General features: G+C 46.1%; 1 protein-coding gene and 1 long non-coding RNA gene across 2 annotated transcripts in view; one reads left to right on the top strand and one right to left on the bottom strand.

The window, feature by feature from the left end:
• Positions 1-9,776, bottom strand: part of Rab6b (RAB6B, member RAS oncogene family) — a 60,721-nt gene extending 50,945 nt beyond the window's left edge. Inside the window, exon 1 of the mRNA XM_040740157.1 lies at positions 9,363-9,776. Coding sequence (XP_040596091.1) covers positions 9,363-9,432 — 70 coding nt within the window. The 5' untranslated portion in view covers positions 9,433-9,776. The remainder of the gene's footprint in view (positions 1-9,362) is intronic.
• LOC121137581 lies at positions 7,913-17,064 on the top strand. The gene is made up of 2 exons (XR_005874878.1): positions 7,913-8,301; positions 16,960-17,064. It is a non-coding gene; the product is annotated as an uncharacterized LOC121137581 (long non-coding RNA).
• The last annotated feature ends 8,571 nt before the right edge of the window (positions 17,065-25,635 follow it).

Genomic DNA, 25,635 nt, shown 5'->3' with positions numbered 1-25,635 from the left:
CTCAGAAGAGACTGAACAAGCTGTGCCTTTTTCCTCTGCTGAGCACCAACGCAGAGAGTTCTCACCCACCCTGCCCTCAGAGGTGACGACTTGGTGCTGTCTGAGGGGCCATGAGTGTCACTATGAGATACTGTCATTGCAGATAAGCAACCAGGGCTACTACATCCATGCTGACGAGGCTATACCAGGTGGCGTTCCATTGCATGGGAAAACTGCCAAGACAGGAAGGGCAGGGAGCAAAGGCCACGGGGTCATCAAGGTTGAAAACCAGTCCCCAGCTGATTCCAACAGGCTGCTCTTTCCCAGTTAGGGGTGGGTTAAGAGAGGCCTCCACTTAGGCTCCTGGCTCTCAATCCTGGCTTCTGGAGCAAGCAGTGTAAGGTTAGGTGTGGGTCTCCAAGGCAGGGGTGAGCACTTTCTCTTCCTCTGCGCTGTGCTCTCAGATCTCCTAATCTTGAAGGGGGACAGCAGCAGAGGAGGAAGCAGAGGAAGTGTGGGACAAGCACCCCCCAACAGGAGGCTGCTCAGAGGCCCAGTACCCACTGCTCACCATGTGCCGCATCTGCCTGAGCAGCCGGCAGAGAAGAGTCTGGAAGGACTACTGCAGCCTGGAACACCCCTGCCCCCAAGGTCAAAGCAGTCAGGAGCCCCAGGCTACTGTGGAGGCAAGGCAGACAGGAGAGGGAGCTCGGGGTGGCTGATGCTGAGACATCTGAGGGCCATGTGAGAGAAGGCTGGGAGTCCTCCCCTACTGCTTTCATTGTCCTGAGGCGTTTCTCTGCAGATCAAACTGAGAGAAAATACCTGCCCATTCGAGCCAGGCAGAGGACTGAGCATATGCCTCCCAAAGCCCACTCTGTGCTCTGAGAGTCCTCTGTCTAATCCAGTTCAGTCTCTTGAACCTTCAAATGGGCCACGTTCTGTCTTCCTCTCTTAACCATGAGCGTGAGACTCCTCTGCCCAAGCCTCCACTGGTCCCCACTCTCTACAGCAGAGGCTCAGATACCAGCGTGGGAAGATAAGGGAGGCCCCTTAGGTCTGGCCCTGCCATCTTCTGGAGGCTCAACCCCTACACCTGCTTCTCTCCACACCTGCAGGCCCCCAGAGTCCAGCAGCCCTGAGCCAGGCCCCAAGCCTTCTACCGCCTTGGCACAGTGGGGTCCTCTGTCCCCTGCATCTCCATGCCTGCAGGGGCTTTCCCACTCACCATAACCCACCTGCGCCCCCCAAGAAGCTTTCTGTGGCTCCCTCAAGCAGCCCATGGCCAGAGCCTTGCTTCTGTGTATAACGCTTCCTGTTTAGAATAATTAGAGTTTCTTCCCACTTACCTTAGGCCAAGTGTTGCTCTGAACAGTCCATGTGCCTCAAGTCACATCACTCACAGCTTCTGCCCTGCAGTTCTTTGGGGAGCATAAAGTGTTCTTCCCATGAGGGGCTTTGGTGGCCCTCGAGGGGGTAGGCTGGTGAGTGGGTGCTACTTCCTGCCACTGAGGGGGGATGAGCAGGGACAAACACTGAGCCAGAGGCCCAGGTCTCTTTCTTGCTTAACAGAGGCTGCCTTTGGGTTCTACTGGATACAGAGGCGCCTCCTCCTCTCAAGGCCTCCATTTCTTTAGCTGTCAAGTGGGATGAGCAACTGTGCTGTCAGGTCAGGAGGCTGTGGGCCGCAGCTCACCTGCGGAAATGCTCCATGCACCTAAGCACCTTCCCTAACAGCTGCAGGGGGAGGCGGGGAGGGGGAGGCTTCTGTCACGATTTTATTAACCGAGCCAGCTGGCAGCCGAGCTTCAACCGAGTGCTGTGTACTCACACATCTGATCTCTGTGAAATTCCAGCAAGGTCATGAACTGAGGAAAAAGCAAGCACGGTCCTACTGCACCTCAGACACCACGCAGACAGTGACGGCTGACGACACAGTGATGGCTGGAGCAGGAGCTTAGGCAGGGTCACTACACTGCCTTGCTCCCGCCTCTTTCCTTATCTGAGCCCCGGGTGCCTGAGAGCAGTCACCTTCCTGTCTACCTCCGTCTTGGGTCATCCATTTGTGGATGCTGGTGACAGGAAGTAGAGGATGGACCAAACAGGTCTGGAAACACGTCAGGAGAGAGGAGCCAAAGTAGGGTGTGGTCACAGGTGGGGGTGGTGTGTGTGTGTGTGGTGTGAATCTATCTCTACAGAGCTGGCTAACCCTGATCCTAACGGCCACCCCTGCAGTCCCTCGTGCCGGCAGCACGCTCATCTCCAGACTGCGTGCCTGCCATCATGCTTGGTGCCAGCACAGAATCACAGAAGCAGAGTCTGAGTTCCACTGGCCCAACAAGCCACCCCACCCAGGAGCCTTGGGAAGCCAGAGTGGGGCTGGGGCTCATTTAACACCAGCAGCTGGGGACAAATAACATCTGTGTCTCCAGGACACTGCAGACTGCCTACCCCCCCCCAAAATGTGGTAGTTCACAGCAGGTGGTTTGACAAGCTGACACTTCATTTTACTGGTTCATCCTGTATTGGTAAACAGTTCCCAGTTGGGCCCTGGGCAGCAGGTGCCCAGCAGAGTTAAGCTGAAGGCTGATTCTCTACTGGCCTCCGTCAAACCATCCCAAGTAAGCAAGTCACTGTGTGGGGAGACAAAGTGTCTGGAACCCAGTGTCAGAACCACTAGCCTCCTGCATGGAAGGCCTTCCTGAAGGCCTGTCCTCCCTGTACGGGGTTCCAATCCCTTTCATGGCCTGTTCCATGAGCAAGGTGATTGGCACAGTTCTGAGTTATTTATGGCAGACCTCATGCTCCTAAGACCTCAATGTTCTTTTTGTCCCTGCTCCTGGGCCTAGGCCTGACTTTGACAATGACCTGGTCTAAATGCTGGTGTCGGGAGTGTGATTGTGTGTGTGTGTGTGTGTGTGTGTGTGTGTGTGTGTGTGTGTGTGTGTGTGTGTGTGTTAGGTCAGAGGACAACCTTAACCTTAAGTGTCACTCCTCAGACATAACCGCCCCCTTTTTGAGGCAGAGTCCCTCATTGGCTTGGGGCTTGCCTAGGGGTGTACTACCACCACCTGGTCATACCCCACTTTTTAATGTGAGTTTTGGGGATTAAAAAAGTTCTTTGTGCTTGACCAAGCTATCCCTTCCGCCCCAGCTCCAAATATTAGTTTTGTTCCCTCTCCAAGCCACTGCCTCATGAACCGCAGTGATTACTACCACATGTCTATCATGGGTGACCAGCAAAGGACAAAGTGCTGCTGGAGAGCCTGGTACAGGCAGACCAGAGGCACCGGCCCCACCTGAGGTTAACGGGGAAGGACACAGACAACCAGCTGCTCTATGAGCCTCTTGGAGACCACTTTAGCTCTGGTTGTGAGCCCAGCCTTTAGTGGCTGAGTCATCTCCCCAGCCCTCTTGGAGACCACTGTAGAGAACCAATTCTGCCCTCGGGGCCACACTATCATCTGTGTCCTTCAGGACCCAGGCCTGTTGCTTGGGTATGTCACCCCCTCGAGACAGTGCCAGGCCAAGGCACGTAGCCCCAGTTACCTGAGCTCCCACTGGTCTTGTTACCAAGAGAACAGGATAAATATGTTTTTATACTAAAAATAAACTACATTATTAAAGTCATGAAAAGTACTCATGGCAACAAAAATTTTACTTTTTAAAATGATCCCTCTTAGTTTCAAGGAAAAGTTATAGAAATAAAGAAGAAATTTTGACTTTTGAAGCCCAGGCATATAATATAGACCTCCTCAGGAGCCCAGCATCCATCCCTTCCCTGGTTCTAGAAACAAAGACTGCCTGCCATTCCCAGTCCCCTTGGGACTTCAAGTCCCCAGGCCCTGCCTAGAGCCCGGTTTCCCAGCAGCCTGTATTTCTGGCTGGAACAAAAGAACTGCCCATCTCAGGGCGTGTCTGGTACTTCTCCCTGGCAACCTCCACCAAGAGTTCCTCCATATTCCCTTCTGCACAGTAAGACACAATAAAGGATCACAGACAGGAAGACAGACAGACAGGCAGGCAGACAGGCAGACAGACACATACACACACAGAGACACAGATACACAGACACACACAGACAGACACACACACAATGTCCAGGATAGTAGTCCCCTATTTATGGCTTTTGCTATTTTATCTAACCTCTCGCTTCCCTCCATGGTTCTGCCCATCGATTTTAGTATTTATATGGAGACCAGGCAGCCCTGTGTGTCCAGCAACAGTGAGAGACACTGAATGGGGAAAGTGGGTGGGGAGTGCAGGCTGAATGCAACATACATCTATCTCTCTTGGGTCTGCCAAGGATGGTCTGCAGTATCAGGGCAACATGGACCAATTTTAGAGGGTGCTGTGTGTAAGAAAAGGACAGGAGGTTATCTTGTTACATTTTAAAATGATTTATAACTATTTAGGGACTATAAATAATGGCGGATGCTATTACTCAAAAGCTGGTAGTCACTACAGGGCACAGTCAGCACACTCCAGTTTCTTTTCTCTCTACTGGAAAATTCTATTGTATCTATCTTTGGCACTACTGATGCCATTTTTCTGTTGCGCTGCATACAGGTTAACCTTCAAGTCTCTGGTCTGGATGTGGTTTGGCCCTCATGTAGTAGTGGGTCTGTTTAGAGGTGGAGCCAGGGGACTTAGCTCAGATGATAGAGTGCTTACTCTAGCATGCATGAGGTCCTGGATCCAATCCCTGGCACTCAGGAGGCGGAGGTAGGAAGGCTCAAGGTCAACCTCAGCTCCACAAGGAGTTCAAAGCCACTGAGGCCTATGAAGACCCTTGCCCACCACCCTATCCCCCCCCCCCGACTCCCACTCAACCCTCCACACAAATAAATAAGGCAAGAAACCTATTAAGAGGTTTCTGATGCACTACAGCTTGGCTGGGAAAGGATGATGAAGCTATCTAACTTCCTGAGGTAATGTGACCATGCTCTCATAATCACTCCCACCACAGTGATGTCATCAGTTAGGACAGCCTCACCAGAATTCAGTCACTTGCCAGCACCTTGCCCTTGACTCTTCAGGGTGTGAGCTAAAGAAGCCTGCTTTCCTTACAAAGCTAGCCTGACTGGGGTGCTTCACTGCAGGAACAGCACAGTGATATATACTCAACATAGTGTCTATGTGAGTCTCTCGCACACGCTTCTTTAAACAAACAGAAATCAAGGGATCTCGGTCTGTCCCTAACACCCAAGGTTCTCTTGTGCTAGGGAGGGAGTAGGGATAGAGAAAAGAGGATAGAAAAACTAAGATGGACAACTGAGGCACAGAGCAGCTTGGCCAGTTAGTCTAGGTCCCCAAGAGATCTGCTCTGGTCTGACATGTCCTTTCCTGCCCCTGGTAGGATGGAAGCTCCCCCATATTTCTTCACAGATACAAATGGAGTTGGGGATCCTTGAGGATCTCAGGTGACTGGGCATGACCATGGCACATCAAGTGTCCCTGGTAAGACGCTCTGGCAGGAGGAAGTGGCAGGCGGGGGGGGGGGGGCGGGTGAAGGGAGCTATACAAGGCCGCCTTGACTCCTTCGCTGTCAATCTGCTGACGGGCCATCAGCAGATCTCACACATCAAGGATGGCACCATCTTCAAATCAAGATATGTGGTGAGCACACACAGCCCACAGGCTGGGGGAGGCAAGCAGCAGATGACTAAGACACCGTCCTTTACAAGTGCTCTGGTCACCCACTAGGTGCTTAAGACTCCATCAGATTTGGGTACCCCCAAAGGTTAATAAACATCTTAAAATTCTTAGCTGAGACATCAGAAGAGGGGGTCATGGGATGGCACGTGATCAGTTATTTTTTCAAATGCTCTTTTTTTTTTAAATCAAAGCTGTGCCCATTTGTGGGAAGACAGGCCTGGGAGTTGAGAGGAGGAGGAAGCTTCTGGAAGGGCAGCAGGCAATGCCATGCTAGTAAGGGGCGGTTGTGTGCTGGCGAGTCGGAGGGCTGCAGGGAGCAGGGCTGTGGGCCTGTGGGCAGCTGGTCCTCAACCCTTAATAGGAGAGGAACTGGAGGAAGTGGGGGTCAGTCTCTACTGGGTACCAGCAACGCGGATCCCTCAGAGTCACTCTTGACTTCCTGCAGAGCAGGTTAAGGAAAGGGGAGTAGGGGGGTTTCTCCAAAATCTACTCCTACTCCTTGCACTCAGGCCTACAGAGGCACAGGCTGGCTTATTAGCTCAACCCGGGAAAGCAGACAGCTTGCTTCATGTCCGTCCACTCTTCCTTCTCTCCTCACCACACACACCAAGATGTGCATGGTGAGGTCTAGATGCCCTTGAAGGCTCTGGTAGCTTGGGAGGAAGACAGAAACCCTGGAGGTCCACTCCCCCCCAGACACCTGCTCCTGTCTGTCTTTCTGGATGCTATCAAATGTCGCAGACCCTCTTGTGTGTCACCACCATCGCCATCCGTGTTAGGATTAGTTAGGAAGACCCAGAAAGCTACCTGAGCACCAGTAGAACTGCATGACCTACCTGATGCAAGGAAACACCTCACTGGAGGCCCACAGCACCTGCCCAGGATGCTACCCCACGTGGGGCTGGCACTGCCAGCCAGACTGCAGTCCATAGGCCATGTGACACCATTCACTCGGCTGTCACACTCTCTTCCAGGTTGGAGGTATGTTCCGGGGAGGGGGCATTCAAAGGCTTTCTATTTGAACCAGTTCCTTGGTACCTCTGAAGGCTTCGTGCCTACCTGTGACTGACTATCTGCCCCCAGCGTATCTTCTTCCTTACCCTGCTCCAAGTCTGCCACTCCTCTTTGGAATGCAGCTATCTCTGCCCACCAGTCTAGAGGGTTATCACCACAATGCCGGAACAGAGATCAGGAGACCCGTGTCCTTCCCCCATCACCAGCCAGCAGACGCAGCTCAGACTGGCAGGCTTATGCTTCCGAGTTCAGCTGGCTCAAGCGCCCTGGTATAGAGGGCAAGGGGCCTCCTTGATCACCTCCTGATCAGAAGGGATCAGGGTTTGGATCAGACCCCAGGAGCCTCCCTCCACAGCACAGGCTGCAGAGGATGCTAGCAAGCAAAACTGTAGATAGCCAAGGGCTACAATGGTAGTAATTCCATACTGCCAGGCTTGGTGATATACATAACCTCTGCAACTCATAGATGCCAAAAGCTCTGTAAACTCACAAATGACACAGCTAAGTGGAAGGAACTATCCAGGGGCTTTGGGCTGTCTGCCAGAAGGGACCAAGGTGGCCAGTAGTCAATCTCACTCATGGGCCATGTTCCAAAGGTCCATGAACCCTACCCTCAACCAACTAGTTCAGCATTCCGACCAGGTCACCCAAACCACCTATCCCTGAGCCCATATTCCTTCTCAAAGAAGTTCCGGATGCAGCTTCCCCCATCGAAGGTCATCTTATTTCCCAGGGACATGCTAGTGAAAACTGGCAGACTGGAAAAGGAAGGTGGATTCCTGCTCCCAAAGTGTTCACAACTCACAATGGGTCTCCAGGCAAGCCCTCCCCACTCCTCCCTGGAGCTCCCGTTCCACACAAGCATGGGTGTAAAGGTAGACTCTCATTTTGGGGACTTCAGACCTGTAGGGGATTGGAAGAAGTCTCCACAGGGGTTCCCACCCATCAGCGCTGCTTCTAAGGGAGCCCAGAGTTTTCATTCAAACTCACCACATATGATTCTTTATGGAACTGTGTTCAGCCGCATAATAAACAAATATTCTTTGAGACTCTAGCATAGTCCAGGCACTGGGGAAAACATGAGGCACAAGGGCTCCTTCAAGCCACCCACTTTTCAGAGACAGAAACTGAGTGTCCAAGAGGCCTCAAATTAGGCAAAAGACAACCTCAAGGCTGCTGTATACCTGCAGGTTCCCTCCTAGGGCTGAGGTGTGCCCAAATGCTTTCCACACAGCAGGGAACGGAGGTGTCCTCTGTGACACTGGGCGCTACAAAGGACTGGAAATCAGATCCAGCTGACTACCTAGCTGGGCTGGTCTCGATGTGAAATGTCCCAGGACAGGCAACCACTTCTTCCGAACCGATCCCAAGCCTCCATCTCAGGTACTGAGCATCAACAGACGGAAGGTGGCCATGTGACCCCCCACAGCCCACGGGCACACGTCATAGCTGCACTGTGCCTGAGCCCACCAGGTCCTCCCACGGCCTTCCTTCTCCTGGCCTCCAAACCAGCTAACAGGAGATCCCGCCCCCTGGGGATCCCCTTCTCCTCCAGCAGAAATAAATGCTCAGAGCCCAGCTTGTGTCTGTAAGCCCCTGGATGAGGCTCCTGGATCGCCGAGGTTCTCATGGAACCACACCTTCATACAGGTATCAGAGGGGTCGCTGCTCTTCAGTCTGGGCTTCCCACCTTGGGCCAGCCTGGGTTTCACATACTTGGGGTGGGGAGACTCCTGGGCAGCAAAGAAACCCTTAGTCTCTCCCTCCTTGGCTCTGGCTGGCTGTCACGGTGACCTCCCCTCCCCCAAGAAGGGCGGTGAGCTGGGAGATGGGGGTGGGAGAATCCACCGGCTTCACTGATGCTCTCTGGAGGGGGCAGGGAAGCCAGGCAGGGCGTGTCGCTTAGGCCTTTCTCTGCCCAGTGCCAAGCTCCCTGATATGAGATGCCTCTGTACCATCCCCCAAGTCACCTGCTAAAGAGAGAATCTTCACTCTCATGGTCCACACCCCGAGCCCCAAAGAGGCTAATGCATTAGTGAAGGACAGTGGGTCTAGAACCTTCTGCCCAGTCAAATGTAAGCCAGGGGAGCTGAGTGCTCTGTTCCCCTATCAACTGCACCCACTCTTTTTGAAAAGGGACAGGTGTCGTGTCCTCTATTCCTCAGCGGCCATCTGCTCCAGGGCTAGATATGTCCTTTCCCCTGGTTCCGGGGAGGGTTTACAGGGAACCCCTCGGGCGCAACCTGATGGGGTGGGGGCAACTAGTCCCCAGCCCCACCTCGTTCTCCCAAGAGAGGCTCCTGTCCCTTAGCCCACACCCTTGCCGGCACCCAGACACCTGCACCGTGCTCCGCAGCCGGTGCCGCAGTGCGAGCTAGTCAGCGAGCCCGCGAGCCCGGCGCCTAGAGCCACTGAGCCAGCCGCCGCCCTCGGTCCTCCCGGAGGCACCTGCACAGGGTACCCCTATCCAGATCCCATCCTCACCCTCATCCTCTGACCCCAGAACCGCCTCCATCCTTTACTCCGGGTTCTCCCCAGCCCGGCCCCACCCGAGCCGGCCCCATTTCCCCATCTGCATCTCGTTCCTCCTCCGCTCGGGCGTGGAAGGGCCTTGGTGAGCCGGGGCTGGGAGGGTCCCCAGTGGGGTAACTGAATGGGCGGCATGGGGAAAAGACTCGGCTCCGAGCCGAGAGAATAAGCCGAGTACTCACCGCTCTGCTCCCCCAGGAACACCAACTTGAATTTTCGCAGCGGGTTCCCAAAATCTCCCCCTGCGGACATGGTGCTGGCAGCTGGGGCCCGGAGAGGAGGAGGAGGAAGCGGCGAAGGAGCAGGGAGGGGAGAGTAGGAGGGCGAGGGGAGGCGGCGGGCGGTGCGGGAGCCTGAGGGGGAAGGGTTGGCTTCGCGCGCCCCTGACTCCCCAGCTGCGGCCCGGCCCCGGCCTGCGGCTGCGTGTCCGACGGCGGAAAGGGAGGAGGCTGGGTGCGCGGCGCAGCCGAGGGCGGCGCTGGCTGCACGGGCGACAGTCGCGCTGTGGACGCCCGAAGCACGGCGCGGGCAGCTAGGCACGGGTGGAGCGGGGCGAGGGACCGAGCTGGGCGGAGGAGCGCTCTCCCGAGCAGCGCCACGCGCCCCCCTCCCGCCCGCCTGCTCCGCCCGCGCCTGCGCTCTGCGAGCTCCCTTGCCTCTGATGTCATGCGGGGCTCGTGGGCTTGCAGGGCTTGGGGGGCGTGCGCGCCAGCCTCCCCCTGCCCCACCACGCAGCCCGCCCGGGAGAGCCACCTCGCCTTGTGTCTACGAGAGGTGCCCCCCTCGGAGCGGCTCGCTGGGCCTAGCTACTTCTATTCCTCTCACCCACCTTGAAAAAAAAAAAGACACTACGTGATCTGGGGGGCTTTTGCTTCTGGTCTTTGACACCTAATGCGGGTCCCTTCCTCCGTCTCAGACACAGATACGCAAAGCAGTGGTCGGGCAGGGTGGGGCGGTAGGAAAGGGCCAGTGCGTGGTATAGTGGTCAATAGGAAGATGTGAAGATACCTGGTGCAGACGGGGGTGGGGGTGGGGGGGAGGTTCCTCTGTCGCCCCTGGTGGCCTCTAGCTCGCCCTCCCATCTAGGTCCAGACTCTTTATGGGGAGGGGCTGTGGTTGTTCGCAGCAGGTCTGGCCAGTGGGAGAGATGATGGATGCCCTTACAGGACCTACTTACAACAAACCACTGATTTGAATCCTAATCTGCTCTGATGGAAGCCAGCTCCACTAGCTCCAGGATAGTGCCCAGCCTTTTTTTGACCCTGAGACTACCAGCCTACACTCTTCTGCTCAACTATTTAGGTTTGTTTGTATAATGAGCTCCTCCTATTCTCCTCTACTTGCTGGGCACACACAGCAAGGTGAAAGCAAAGGGCGGACCCCAGAATAGAACTAGATGCTCTCCCAGGACAGCCCAGTCTAAAACATCCAGTTAATAGAGGCTTTACGAAGTCCCCCTCTTTCTGTCTTGCTGCCCACTGGCCTTGACCTCTGGCCATTCAGGGGATGCTTTTTTAGGAACGTTTGGAATGTGTGGTGTGTGTTACACAAGGAGAGCCAGGAGTAAAATGCACCCCAAACCTGCAGTAAATTTGTGCATTTACCCAGTCTGTACCCTCTAGAGTTTCCCACCGCTTGTTAAACCTCACAGTAAACTCCATGGAAGCAGCCGCTGAGGCTCCACCTGGAGTCCCAAGGATCTCACTCAGAGCTTCGGTAATAGTCACTGAAAGCTTAAACTAATGTCTAGAACGTAGATCATTGTAACCGTTCTATTCTCACCTTCTTCTTTGGCTTGGAGGCCCCGTGGCCGGAGATCATGCCCCTGGGATATAAACATGCTGTTGTTTGGCACCAGACGGGATAACTTTCCCAGGTTTCACCCAACTTCTGCCCTGAGTTTACTGCCATCCCAGGATCACCAAGCAAGGGCTGAAGAAAGTTCTGGCACATGTGTTCAACCCGCTGTCCACAGGCCACATGCCATGCAGGATAACACAATATTGTAATCATATGTAAAACACTGTGAGATATTGGAGTGGGGTTTTTAACTTTTTTTTTTTTTGCAGTTTGTTGTTGTTGTTTCTGTTTCCTGGTTTTCCAGTGTGAAGTTTGTAGATGACAACATTGTGTCTCAATAGCAGGAGGTTAGGCATCCCTACAAATACTCCTAAGCTCATCAATAGCAGGAGGTTAGGCATCCCTACAAATACTCCTAAGCTCATCAATAGCAGGAGGTTAGGCATCCCTACAAATACTCCTAAGCTCATCAATAGCAGGAGGTTAGGCATCCCTACAAATACTCTTAAGCTCATCAATAGCAGGAGGTTAGGCATCCCTACAAATACTCCTAAACTCAGTCCTCTCTGCCTATGAGCTAAAGGCCAGGGGACGTCAAGGCATCCAAGGAGGTCACATTCTCCACCTCATACCTCCTCGATGGTACTGTCTTCCCCACACTCTCTTATGCTGGCCTGAAGACATCATTGAGACAAGAGAAAGCAAGTTAAGATATGACAGAGAAAGCATGGTCTTCTGGGCGAGGCTAGCTGTTCTGATTATTTGACCCCATACCTTTCTCTCTTAATTTCTGGTCCTTCACATGCAAGTAGGGTGGACATTTGGAAAGGAGGAATGGGGCAGAGGACCCCTGGGCACCTCTGAGCCTCCAAGTCCAACTGGGGTAACCATGGACCAGAATATATTGTAGGATTCTTCCAACTATGATTCTTCTAGGTCAGATGAAGAAAGCTGGGTTGCTTGGGCAGGCCTCAGCTCACACAGTGTGGTCTTCATGCTGTGGGAATCTTAGCTTCAGATACTAAGAGTCTGCTGTATTCCAAATCTCTCTCCTACATTTTCATCCCTTTGTCTCTTAGGGGTATTTTTTTCCTCAGATATCTGACATTCCCATGATATAGAAAAAATAGCCACTGTATTTCTTAACATGGCAACCCCAGTAGAAAGAGTTTCTTCTGAATAGCATCCTTCTGGACCATTTGTTGAGGGACAAGGAACATAGAAAGAAACCATCACCACTATGAACACACCTAACATTTCTGATGTCCCTGGGGGCTTCCTTCCCTTTATTCCTTCCTCAGCCCAGAAACCCCAAACTATGACTTTTCTTCCCACTGTCTAGATGTGCCTCTTAACACTTGCACTTCTTTTGAGTCTTTTGAATTCATATTTTAAACTCTGTCTTATGATTTGCACTTTCCTTCTCCTTATGTTCCCAGGGCTCCCGTCAATGCACAGAGCAGAGATCCTGTCATTCCCACGACTGTTTAGTATTCCACTGTCTGCCCCAATTCTGAAACCATTTTCAGTCAAATGTGTCCAGTTTTTAAAGTTTGAAATAATTTTAGACTAACATAGAGGTTTCAAAAAATAGTACAGGATGTTTCTGTGTTCATCCAACAGTCCCACGATAACATCTTACATAACCACAGTACCTTAGCAGAGTCAGAAAATTAACCTTGGAAAATGCACCCAGCCTTCTTTCTGCTTGGCAAATGGTGCAGACAGGATTGCTCTCCTCCTGTTTCCTGGTGCACCTGTGAAAAGATTTCAAGGATATGCATAGAGGAGCTACATTGGGGGGGGGTAGAACCTAATGTATGTTATCTTTACACTAAAGACCATTATCAGAGCCTATAGCTACTCCCCTCCCCATATTTATTCATGTTCTTCAAGAAGGTCTTGGCTCTTTGCCCTTGGCCATTTATGTAAAAATGTACTACAAATTACTCTTTATTTGGAAGTCTCGAGAGGATAGGATAAAAGGTAGATTATTGAATTAACTTTAAACTAAAAATCAACTATTAATCTCAAATATTTTACATTGGTATGGATTTTGTATATTGATAAAAATTTAAGGTTATTTTCATCTCTACACTTGTTTAAGGCTGTGTACCTATCCAGCTTATTTAAAATGCAATGTATAATTAAGAAATACAGGTTAATAGTTAGTCATCTATAGTAATCAAACTTGTAGTCATGTTAGGTGTATATATATATATATATATATATATATATATATATATTTGGTTTTTCGAGACAGGGTTTCTCTATTGTTTGGAGGCTGTCCTGGAACTCTCTCTGTAGACCAGGCTGACCTCAAACTCACAGACATCCGCCTGCCTCTGCCTCCCGAGTGCTGGGATTAAAGGCATGCGTCACCACCGCCCGGCAGGTATATTTTTAAGGTTAAACAGGTGGTCTTCAAACACTTCAGAGACCTATAGAATATGGCATTTAAGATGTTTTTTAATAACATGAGGCTTTTCATGACAGACATGTCTGCTCCTAGCAGCACCAATTTACTTCAAAAAAGGATGATGGGCATCAAAGAATTTCCATATGGAGTTTGTTTTTATTGTGGCTAAGTTAGTAACTAGGCAAAAAACTGCCCTTGCCTCGACTGCTGACAGTATGCTGTCCAAATAGAAAGGCAGGACACAAAAGGTGACTGCTGAACTTTGCCAAGGTGGAAGTCATTCAAAATTCCTGCTTCATAGAAAAGTCTGTCAGATATGCTAGACCTGTAGGCCCAAGATGGATGCCCCAGTGCTGCAGAGAAATCTTGGGTGACTGTCCAGGCAACCAGCTACTTCTGTCGTTTCTATAGTTTTGAAGATATTTGCTCTGAACTTCTTGTCACTTAGGCAATATTATATCCTTCTCGGGTCTCTGATGGAGTTGAACATGAGATAGTTATAGTTACAGTTTTCTTTGTTACCAAAATCAGAAAAGAAACTCACAACAGAGGTATAAAGTGTATAAGGTTGAGAGACAAAAGCTAAAATTGTTTATCTAAGAAAATGTTTTGAAGCATAAAAAGATAGTTTGGGGTTGGTAATACAAGTTAGGATAGAAAGTAAATTAGGTACAAAACTTTGGACTCACCAAAATAGGATAGATAATAGAGTAGTTTCTTTGAATTTGCCAGATACAAAGGGATTGGACATTGTGAATATAATCCTTACTTGATAATTGCTCTTACTGTATGTAGTTTTACTGTGTTAGAGTTAAAACCTTTCCTTTTTATTTAGATAAAAGGGAGAAATATTGGGGGACATTCAATCACACTGTGAACCCTGAGTTTGGATTTGCATTAATTAAATAAAATTAACCTTGGGTCAGGAGGCTGCATTAGCAAATGTTGAGTGAAGCCTTTTCCTTGCCAGCTGCTTTGGTTTTCCCCACCAGTCGCCTGGGCTCTGCCACGTTGTAGTCCCCAAATAACACACAAGACACTGTATTAATTATGAAGCTGTTGGCCTTGTTTGTTTCTTACTGGCTACCTCTGACTTAAGTATTTACCCCATAATTGTTAATCTAAGTATTTATCTTACCAGAGAAAGGGTCCGGACTTCTTACCCCTATGGCAGCTACATCGTGACTCCCTGTATTTCTCCTTCCCAGAATACTCCTGGACTCCTAGTCCCACCTATCTTGCTTCCCTATTGGCCAACAGTGCTTTATTAACATATACACAGGACTTGCCCATCAAGCAACTAGTTGACAGAAAGTAATCAAAGAGCATCTAGAAGAGAGACACAGAAAGTATTAGGGAGGGATTTTGAGTAGCACAGATTTTTGTTGTTGTTTTAGCTGAGAAGAACGACAGACTTTTGGGGAGATGCCAGCAAAGTGAGCTGTGTGTGCTAGCAGGTTTTCACCCCAGCCTTTGAATCTCAAGTCCTAGTTATAAAGTAGAATGATAGTAATTTAGTTAAAGCTACCTTTAGCGGCAGTAACAGAGCTGCAGCCTGAGCACCAGGTCACTACCCGATTGTAACTGTGGTGTTACAATTGCTGGCTGAAATAAACAGTAGATTAAGGTGCAGCCACTGTGCAGAAGATAAAACAACAGAAGTCGTTATAGGTTCATAAACAGTTGCAAGCAGCCGGGCATTGGTGGCGCATGCCTTTAATCCCAGCACTCAGGAGGCAGAGGCAGGCGGATCTCTGTGAGTTTCAGGGCAGCCTCCAAAACAATACAGAGGAACCCTGTCTTGAAAAACAAAACAAACAAACAGTTGCAAGCAAGACAGACCTTGTGGGTCCTTTATCTTCCCCCCACTTCTACCAGGGCTGCATCTTGCAAGTTCATTGTCACAGCCTGTATATTGGCAACCAGGGAAAAAACATTCCCATGACCAGGAGGACTCTCCTGTGCCTGCTTTCCTCACACCTGCACCTCCTTTCTCACTGTCAATCACTGAACTATTTCATTCCCTTAAACTCATCATCTCATGAAATCACAGAGTGTGTAACTTTGGAAGACTGGTTTTTTCCATTCATGGTAATTCCATGGAGATTCTCAAGTTCCTGTTTGTACCGGTAGTTTACTTCATTTATTGCTGAGAGATATGTCAAGGTGTGGATGATAGTGGTTTTTTTATTCCCTCACCCAGGCAGGATGCCTGCTTTCTTTGCATTCTTTGAATACATTACTTTGTTAAAATAAATTGTTCTTTTATATACACGTAATTTAACCTTCTCAAATTTGGGGATTTTTTTTGGCCTATGTTTGTGAGTGATGTTCACCTGCAATTTTTTTTTCTTATAATGCCATCAATTTGTTTGGGTAACAGAGTCATGTTGGCCTTACCAAATGAACTGAGAAGTAAAGGAACTCATCAATTTCTGGCAAGAGTTTGTGTAAAATTTGTATTACTTCTTCAAAAGTTGGATGGAGGACTGGAGAGATGACTTAGTGGTTAAGAGTATTTCCTGTGCTTCCAGGCAGCTCATGACTAGCTCCAGGGGACTTTGACCCCCTCTTCTGGCCTCCATGGGCACTCACATACATGTGGCATACACTCACACAGACACACATAAAGTTGTTGTTTCTTTTTTTGTTTGTTTGTTTGTTTGTTTGTTTTTTGGTCTTTTGAGCCATGGTTTCTCTGTGTAGCCCTGACTGTTCTCTGTAGAGCAAACTGGCCTCAAGCTCAGAGATCCACCTGCCTTTGCCTCTTGAATGCTGAGATTAAAGGTGTGAGCCACCACCACCCAGCTAAGTTTTTTTTAATGGAAAAAATTTAAGTTGCAGGGAATTAACTAATGAAGCCATTTTTATTTTCTTTATGGGAAGATTTTTTTTAAATGCCAACTCAGTTCCTTTAGGAGACATTAGGCTCTTCACGGTATCTGTTTGTTTACTTGAGGGAACACCAACAGTTAGTGTCTTTCAAGGAATTTTCCCACTTAAGCCATACAATTTATGTGAAGTTATTTGTAATGTTGTCTTATTAATCTTTTAATTCTGTAAACTCTCTAGTGAAATGCCTCCTGTTCCAGATATTGACAGTTTATGTCTTTCTTCTTCCCTGCCCCCCAACGTTCTGTCTAGAGGTTCATTGATCGCCTTAATGCACTTTTGATTTATTGATATTATTTGTAGGTTTATCTTTTGTGAGTCTTGTGTGGACAGTCAGAGCTTCTGTGAGCTCATGAGTGCAGTGGCCCAGTCATATGCAGAAGGCACTGTTTTTGGCCTCTGGGTCTTACAGTCTTTCTCCCTCTTCTTCCATGATGTTTGGAAGAAGGATGTCAAACACATCACTTTGAAGCCATAACCTTTGTGGTGGATTGAGTGAGAATGACCCCATAGGCTCACAGATTTGAACTCTTGGTATCTGGTTGGTGGAGTTCTTTGGGAGGTTATGTAATCCTTGGAAGGTGGGGCCTTGCTAGATGTATGTCAGCTGGGCCAGGCTTTCAGAGTTTATAGCCTTCCCCCATATCCAGTTTATTCTCTCTGCTTAGGGTTGAAGACACAAACTCCTACTGGGGTCACCAGCTGCCATGCCTCTTACATCACTGTGGACTGTCCCTCTGGAACTGTAAGCTAATAAAAAGCTTTTTTTTAAATTTTGTAAAGGTAAAAAACCCTTCCTTTTCCTGCCCTCACCCCCATAGGCTCATGATTATATAAGATATATTTATCCCAACATTAAAGAGCCCCATAGTCTTTAAAGTTTCAACATTTTTAAAGTCTGAAGTCTCTTAACTGTCAGCTCCTATATAATTAAAAAAACAAGTTACACACTTCCAACATATAAAGCCACAGAGTAAATATATTTAAACATGGAAGAACCAGGTCATAGTAGAGAACAATCACACCAAAGCAAAACCAAAATCCAACAGGGCAAATAGAAAATCCTGCAGCTTCCTATCCAGCATCTGGAGCTCATAATATAATCAGCTAGGCTCCAAAAGGCTTGGATAACTAGAGTTCTCCAACACTGCCCCCACCTGCAACACACACGGATTCTCTCTAAGCCACCTCACACCATGCCTGCAGCTCTCCTTGACAGATGTCCCACAGTCCTGACATTTCTGATACCCTGGAGGCTCCATTATAACTGAGGTCTCCCTTCCACAACTTCACGAAATGGCCTCTTAGTATCTCTGCTCAAGAACACCACCCCACTACACACTGCCAGCCCTCAGCTGCTCATCAAGGGTCTCTAAATTTCATATCCTCCATCTGTCAGATTTTCCCACTAGCTTGGCATGGAGCTTGGTACCCTTGAACCAGTCACATCAGCTTCTGTGTGCTGGCCTTGGGGAAGCACTTTCTTAGGCAGCTACTTTCAAGGAGCAGGGAACTCTGAAGCTGGCTTTCCCCCTTTAAATGAATTTTTATCTTCACAAGATGGAGACCCCTGTGTGTGAGGATTTTACCTTCAGGACACTTTTCTTGGCATTGTGATCTAAAATAAACCCTGTTCTGGTTAAATTTCTATTGCTGTGATAAATGCTATGACCAAAAGCAACTTGAGGGGAAAGGTTTATTTCACCTCACAGACTACAGTCCATCCCTGAGGGAACTCAGGCCAGGAACCCGGAGGCAGGGACTGAAGCAGAGGTCATGGAGGAGCATTGCTTACTGACTTGCTCCTCGTGGCTTGTTCAGTCTGCTTTTTTATAGAATTTAGTACCACCTACCCAGAGTTAGTACTGCCCACAGTGGGCTGGGACTTGCCCACATCAGTCAATCAAGAATATGACCCACAGACTTGCCTATGAGTTAGTATGATGAAGGCCTTCCCTCTGCTCCTAATTCCAGATGACTCATCTTGGCTCTGGGTGACAAAAAACTAGTCAGCACAAACCCTTTACCCTTTAAATTGGTTTTATCAGAGTATTTTATCACAGTAGCAGGAAAATAAACTAAAACATGGTTATACTAATAATTTACAATAGAGCTAGATTTGCCTATCAGCCTGCATTCCACTTTGGGCTCTCTTGATAGCCTAGTTTGCATGTGACATTTTCACACAGTAAAACTACTTATTGTAACAATTCCTACAGATTTTTGAGTTATATATACACTGTTACAGCATCACACAGAACAGTTCTCTGAGTCCCTCTCTCACTCACAACAATGAATACATCCCTTCTCTCCAGTCTCACGCAGCTACTGACCTGCTTTCCATTCCTATGGCTTTGTCCTTCCCAGAATGTCAGACAAATGGGATCATTCAATACATAGCCTTTGGGATCTATTTTATCTCACTTAGGAAAATTGCTTAAGCTTCACCCATTTTGTGGAATTGCTAAATTGTTCATTACTTTTTATTGTTGGTCATATTTCATTATTTAGATATGCTATTGTTTTTTCTTAATCTGTTTATCAATTACAATACAGCTTTAGTGTTTCAGTTTGGAGAAATTATAAATAAAACTGCCATCAACATTCACAAACAGACTTTGGTGTTAGCATATATCTTCAGGCCAGTGGCATGGGTGCCCAGGAGAGAGGGTTCTCTATCCTATGGCTGACTTTGAAGAGGCTTCTGAACTGTTCTGTGTTTTTCATACAAATAGCACAACTCAAACATCAAAACCGTGTAAAATATTTTCTTTTTAAACAAATTCATAATTTTTATGGATTATAGTTTGCTCTTACTGTTGCATTACATAACTTATTGTATCATTGTGTCACAGGTTTTTCTACAATTATGCATAAGCACTTCGTGTTTCTAGTCAGTGCTAATGGATTAACTCAGCATGAATTTATTTATGATTTATGTATCGGTCTAATCTTATAATATTATATTCAGATAATATAGGTTCAGTGGGACCTATATAAGTTGTAAGTACTAATGAAATTGTATTTCTAGTCTAGAAAGTAACTGTATGGGGGTTGGGGAAATGGCTTAGTGGGTAATAAAGCTTGTTGTGTGGGCTACCATGAGAACCTGAGTTCAAAAGCCCGGAACCCACATAAAAAGCCAGGTGTGGTCACATGAACCTGGAAATCCCTCCACTGTGAGGGTAAGGAGACAGGAGGATATTGGGGTTTGCTTTCTTCCAGCCTAGCTCCAGGTTTAGGGAGGGACCCTGTGTCAAGGGAATACAATGGAGAGTGATAGAACAGGGTATCTGACATCTTTCTCTGGCTTCTGTGTACACACACAGGCACATGCAACCGTACATACGTGCATACAACACACATGATCTCATATACACGACACACTAATTAATTAAAGAGAAAACGAGCATGCAAAGCTTTACGTACAAAATGGAAGTGTAAGTGTAGAACCCAGTGGATGGAGACAGCAGTGCTGTGACCAGAACAAAAGACAGACGCCAGGGGCTGTGGAGATGGCTCAGTCAGTAAAGCCCTTGCTGCACAAGCATGGGGACCTGACTTTGATCCTAACAACCACAAAAAAGCTGGGTGGGCATGGCGCTATGCAAGGCTCAGTGCAGAGGTGGTGGTGGGTAGATCCTGGTCCTCGCTGGCCAGCCAGTCCAGCCAGACTGATGAGCTTCAGCTTCAGTGAGAGACCTGTTTCAAAAAATAAAACGGAAGTCGATCAAGGAAGACACCCAATGGTGACTTCCGATCTACACACACACAGACATGCATGCTTGTGTGTGTACACACACAAGCACACCACACACACAAGCACACACACACACACAAGCACACCACACACACAAGCACACCACACACACAAGCACACCACACACACAAGCACACACACAAGCACACCACACACACAAACACACCACACACACACACAAGCACACCACACACACAAGCACACCACACACACAAGCACACACACACACAAGCACACCACACACACAAACACACCACACACACAAGCACACACACAAGCACACCACACACACAAACACACCACACACACACAAGCACACCACACACACAAGCACACCACACACACAAGCACACCACACACACAAGCACACCACACACACAAGCACACACACACACACACAGTCACACAAAGATGAAAAGAAACTGGAGGAAGTTATATGTAAATGTCATAATGACAGCAACTATAACCTGTTAACAGCATACAATAACAAAAAGTAAAAACCTGGGTAAAAATGAGACAAGAGTCATAGATATTTTCAACTATTTCTGAATTTGCTAGGATTCTCATTACAGGCCAGGAAGAAGTAGTGAAATTATTGTCCTGAAAGCAGAATTGAGGGTACAATACATTTCCCAATATCCAAGTTGTAATTTTGACCAAATAAGATAACTGGATATTTCATCCAAATAACAGCACTTTATATGGAGAAATGGCAAAAACAAATCCTTATTTTAGTTATGGAAATCATACTTAAAATATGAAGACAAGAAAGATACTTTACAAATTGAACTTCAGTTAAGGTAAACCTGATAATGGATTTTCTATAGACTATGATCCCTTCTTCATACTATCAAAGATAATTGATGCAACATTAGAAAAATTATAGGTACTTTTTAAAGTTTGAGAAACTCATGTGGCATAAGAGATAACATTCTATGATATTTTGATATATTCTAGGATGTATAAATTAGTTTACAAAATATTGTTCGGTGTGACCTAAAAACCTGAATTGAATCAGAAATAAGAATATTTTGAATACTGTATATATGTCAAAAATAATCTTAGCTAGATATAAACAAAATTAGTCTCGACCATGCCAGAAAGTGTTCCAGCAATTTTAAGTAAATAACTCAGACTTATGAGAAGTTCAAAACAAATGTTGTCTAGATATTCAATAAACAAAGATAAAAATGTCAGTGGGATTTGATTCCTTCCTGGTATCACTCTCATGTGGAGTATCTAATTTTGAAAGGGCAAAGAAAGGAAAGACTATTATGATCTGGAAAAATAAGAACAAACATTTATTTTGCAGCTTTTTATAATACAAACCAAAAATGATTACTTGAAACAGTTTTTTAGAATGGATCAATGTGCATATTTTAATTATAATCACTGCTATTATATACATTGGCTGCAAAAATATATGAAATTTGTAAAGAACGTCTTATGTTAATGTATTTAGAATTATTTTTAAGTAAAAAATTGATTTTCGGTTCACGGTGCAAGGGTATAATTGATCTTGAAGGAGAAGACATACTGTCAGGAACTTGAAGAAGCTTGCTGTGGAACAATCCTTGTACGCTGTAAGTATTTGTCACTTGAATTGGTTTAATAAAGAGCTGATTGGACAGTAGCCAGGCAGGAAGTCTAGGCGAGGTGACCAAACTAAGGATGAGGGGAAGAAGGGCAGAGTCAGGAGTCATCAGCCGGAAGCAGAGGGAGCAGGAGATGAGCATGCCATGTTAACAAAGGTACTGTCCAGTGTGGCAGAGCACAAACAAGGAATATGGGTTAACTTAAAGTGTAAGAGCTAGTTAGTAATAAGTCTGAGCTATTGCCTGAGCATTTATAGTTTGTATTAAACATCTGAGTAGTTATTTGGGAACTGGCAAGTAGGAGAGAAACATCTGACTACAGCAGGGTGTCACAGTGTGTCCAAAGACAAGAAGCAGAGAGAAACTAGTGCTAGCGCTCTGCCCGCTTTTCCCGTCTTATTCCGTCTGAAGCCACACAGTCCATGGAGGGATGCTGCCCAAGCTCAGGGTGGGTTTTTCCACTCAGTTAGACCTCCCTGGACATGCCCTAACAGACACACTAGAGATTCGTTTACCAGGGGATTCTAAACACGGACATGCCCTAACAGACACACTAGAGATTCGTTTACCAGGGGATTCTAAACACGGACATGCCCTAACAGACACACTAGAGATTCGTTTACCAGGGGAATCTAAATCATGTCAATTTGACAATCAAGATTAATAACCAAGCCCTCTTACTACTTCATACACCTTACATATTCCATTATTTTGCCATTTTGTGCTGCTTTGTGGTTTTTTTCTTTTGACTAACCTTCCTGCTTATTAACTTTCTCTTTGGCTCTGTTTGTCTTTTAAAACATCATCTAGTGATTTCCTAATTTTACCAATGCATTTAAAGTCTAGAATGTCTGTGTTTTTCTCAAATCTACTATATTTTTTTAAACATGGCTCTTTCTTTTTTAAAAATTTGTTTATTTATTTCATATACAGTGTTCTGCCTACATGCCAGAAGAGGGCACCAGAGATTGAATTGTAGATGGTTGTGAGCCACCATGTGGTTGCTGGGAATTGAACTCAGGACCTCTGGAAGAGCAGTCAGTGCTCTTAACCTCTGAGCCGTCTCTCCAGCCCCAAATCTACTATATTTTAAAAATATATAATTTTATGGTTTTCTCTTTTCTAACAATATTTCAAACTTACCATTTAATAACCTCTTTGAATTTTGTAAACATTATTTTAGTGTGCATATCTAATATCTTCACAATCTACAATCCATATGTAATGGCTAGTTATTTTTTTTTTGTCAATCAACACAACCTAGGATTGTCTGAGAAGAGAATCTAAGTGAGAAGCTGTCTAGATCGGATTGGTCTGTGGGAGACTGTCTTGATTGTTAATTGATGTAGGAAGACCCAGACCATGGTGGGCAGCATCATTCCCTAGGCATTCTTTTTCCAAAGGGAAGAATGGGACCATATCTGGAAAGCTATGGCTAAAACAAAAGCAAAACCTAACAGGACAAACACAAAATCCAACAGCTTCATGTCTAACATCTGGGACTCTTGGGAAAGGAAGCTAGCCGAGAGCAAGCAAACAAAGCAAGTATGCGTGCATTTATTCTCTTTGCTCATGACTGTGGGTGTAATGTAACTGCTTGAGTTCCTACCCTGACTTGCCTGAAATGATGAATTCTAACTTGGAATTGAAAGTTAAATAAACCCTTTTCTAAACTCTCTATTTCTTTACTAACTTGTTATCGCTCTAGTATCTTCAAGTACTTATTAAAAACAAAACAAAACAGAACAAAATTGTGCCTATGTCTGGCTTGGTGGCACACTCTTTTAAGTCCAGGAGACAGAGGCCAGTGGACTGCTATGACTTCAAAGCCACCCTGGTCTTTATAGCAAGTTACAGGTCAGCCAAAGCTTTTAGACTTGTCTAAAACAAAACAAAATAAAACAAAAGAAAGCAAAGCAAAGTGAAACAACAACAAAATACCAACTGTGCTTCATTTTCTGAATGACTCTTTTTTAATGGCATATTGTTCTTTCTTCATTTTTCCTTTTTAATATAATTTATTTATTTTTATTTTATATGCATTGGTGTTTTGCCTGCATGTATGTCTCTGTGAGGTCATCGGGTCCCCTGGAACGGGAGTTACAGACAGTGTGAGCTGCCATGTGGGTTCTGGGAATTGAACTTGGGGTTCCCTGGAAAAGCAGCAAGTGCTCTTAACATGGAGTCATTTCTCTATCCCCCTTCTTTATTTTCTAATATACTTTATCACATATTGGAGTAAATTTATAATGTCTATAGTACTTACTTTCAGACGCTCTTACAGTGGTGTATGTCATGTTTGATTTGTTGTATAGCTTTTATAGTGGAGCCTGGGTAAGATTAGAATATACAACTATTAGATTGATAACAGAAGACCCAGTGTTTGCGATGACACTATAAGACACACATTTTCTGTTACAATAATGTTTATTTGGTGACCAATAATTAGGGCATGAGTTGACAGATCTCCTTATTGACCCCATGGAATGTGTGGTCTTCTCATGATAACTGAAAATGAAGAGTCAGAGGAACTGCTCCCCACCTAGGAAATGGCGTGGGTCTCCAGATTTTCACATAAGCTGATGAACTGGTTGGATGGACAAATTAATTAATAGAAAAAGTAAATGATGGATGATGTGATTTGTGAATGAGAGCATTGATAGGTGGATAGAAGGTTGGATAGGTGAATGGATGAGTAGGTGTGTCTAGGAAACGCATCTGACCGGCTGGATGCTAGAGTAAATGAATGTAGATAAGTGAGTCGACAGTGGAACAGTAATATGGTGGGTAGTTTGGCAGATGGGACAGATGGAATATCTGGCTCCAGGAGAAAATATATATACATATATATTCATAATATATACATGAATGGAGAATAAAGAAGTAGTAGTATAGTAACTTTCACCAATATTCTCAGTACATGAAGCTGAAGCAGGAGATATCATTACGAATTCCACACCAACCTGGGTTATAAGCTACAGAGTGAGATTCTGTCTCAGCAAAACAAAACAAAACAAACAAGTCAATTACTTTAAAAATTAAAGAGAAAGAAAAGGAGAGTAAGAGGGATGGTTGGTGGATAGATGGTCCCGTTAGCAGATGAATAGATGCAGAGGTAGATCAGTAGGAAGGACAGATAATCAACAAGTGTGTTAAATGAATGGTGGCATGGATGATAATAGAGTAATAATAGATGGATGATAATAGAGAAGGTTCTGGAATTACATCACATATATATCCTGGCTTTCCAGACTAGCTGTGTAATTTGGTGTAACACTGAACAAAATCTTTTAATTTCTCTGAGTCGTGGGGAAAATGTAAATATCCCAAAGATTATGATTTACAGTGAAAGCTTTAAGGGATTATGCTGAAGAAAATAAGCATTTTTGAGAATGAAAGCATCATAAAATGGGTGTCATTAACTGTGAGTGATAAGTCTTACTTGAAATTAAATTTCTGTAAATCAAAATAAAGACTTTAGGAGTGGAGAGCTGTGATGATATTCTAGTGGTAATTCTTGAAAGCATATATGAAATATTAATATAAAATATTTTGCAAATGACAGTCACAAAATAAAATATAAATATTATTTATGTTAGACTGTTACCATTATAATACATAAAAAGGGGGGAGATGAGGAAAAAACATTTTAGATCTACTATCTTCATCACTCATAGCAGGATCACATAATAGTGCCCATGTTGAAATTTGAAATGTGTGTTAGTCACCTTTCTGTTACGACGACAAAATGGCTGAGAAAAAGTTTATCTTGCCTCATGCTTTTAGCAACTCCTACCCGTTTCTGAGACAGCACATCATGACAGAAGCATGTGGAGAAGTGTAACATCTTAGATTACACCAGGGAGGAAGAGAGTACCGTCTCCTCCATGACTGCACGCCCAGTGACCCAAGAGCTTTGCACGAAGCTGCACCTCTCAGTGCTTTTCTACCTGCAATCCCAAGGATCAGTTCACAGAGCACTGATTCCA

Source organism: Mesocricetus auratus, unplaced genomic scaffold, assembly GCF_017639785.1.
Source record: "Mesocricetus auratus isolate SY011 unplaced genomic scaffold, BCM_Maur_2.0 Super-Scaffold_100691, whole genome shotgun sequence".
In the NCBI taxonomy this organism is placed as follows: Eukaryota; Metazoa; Chordata; class Mammalia; order Rodentia; family Cricetidae; genus Mesocricetus; species Mesocricetus auratus.
Note: the sequence above shows the minus strand (reverse complement) of the source record. Positions and strands in the feature narration are given on the sequence as shown.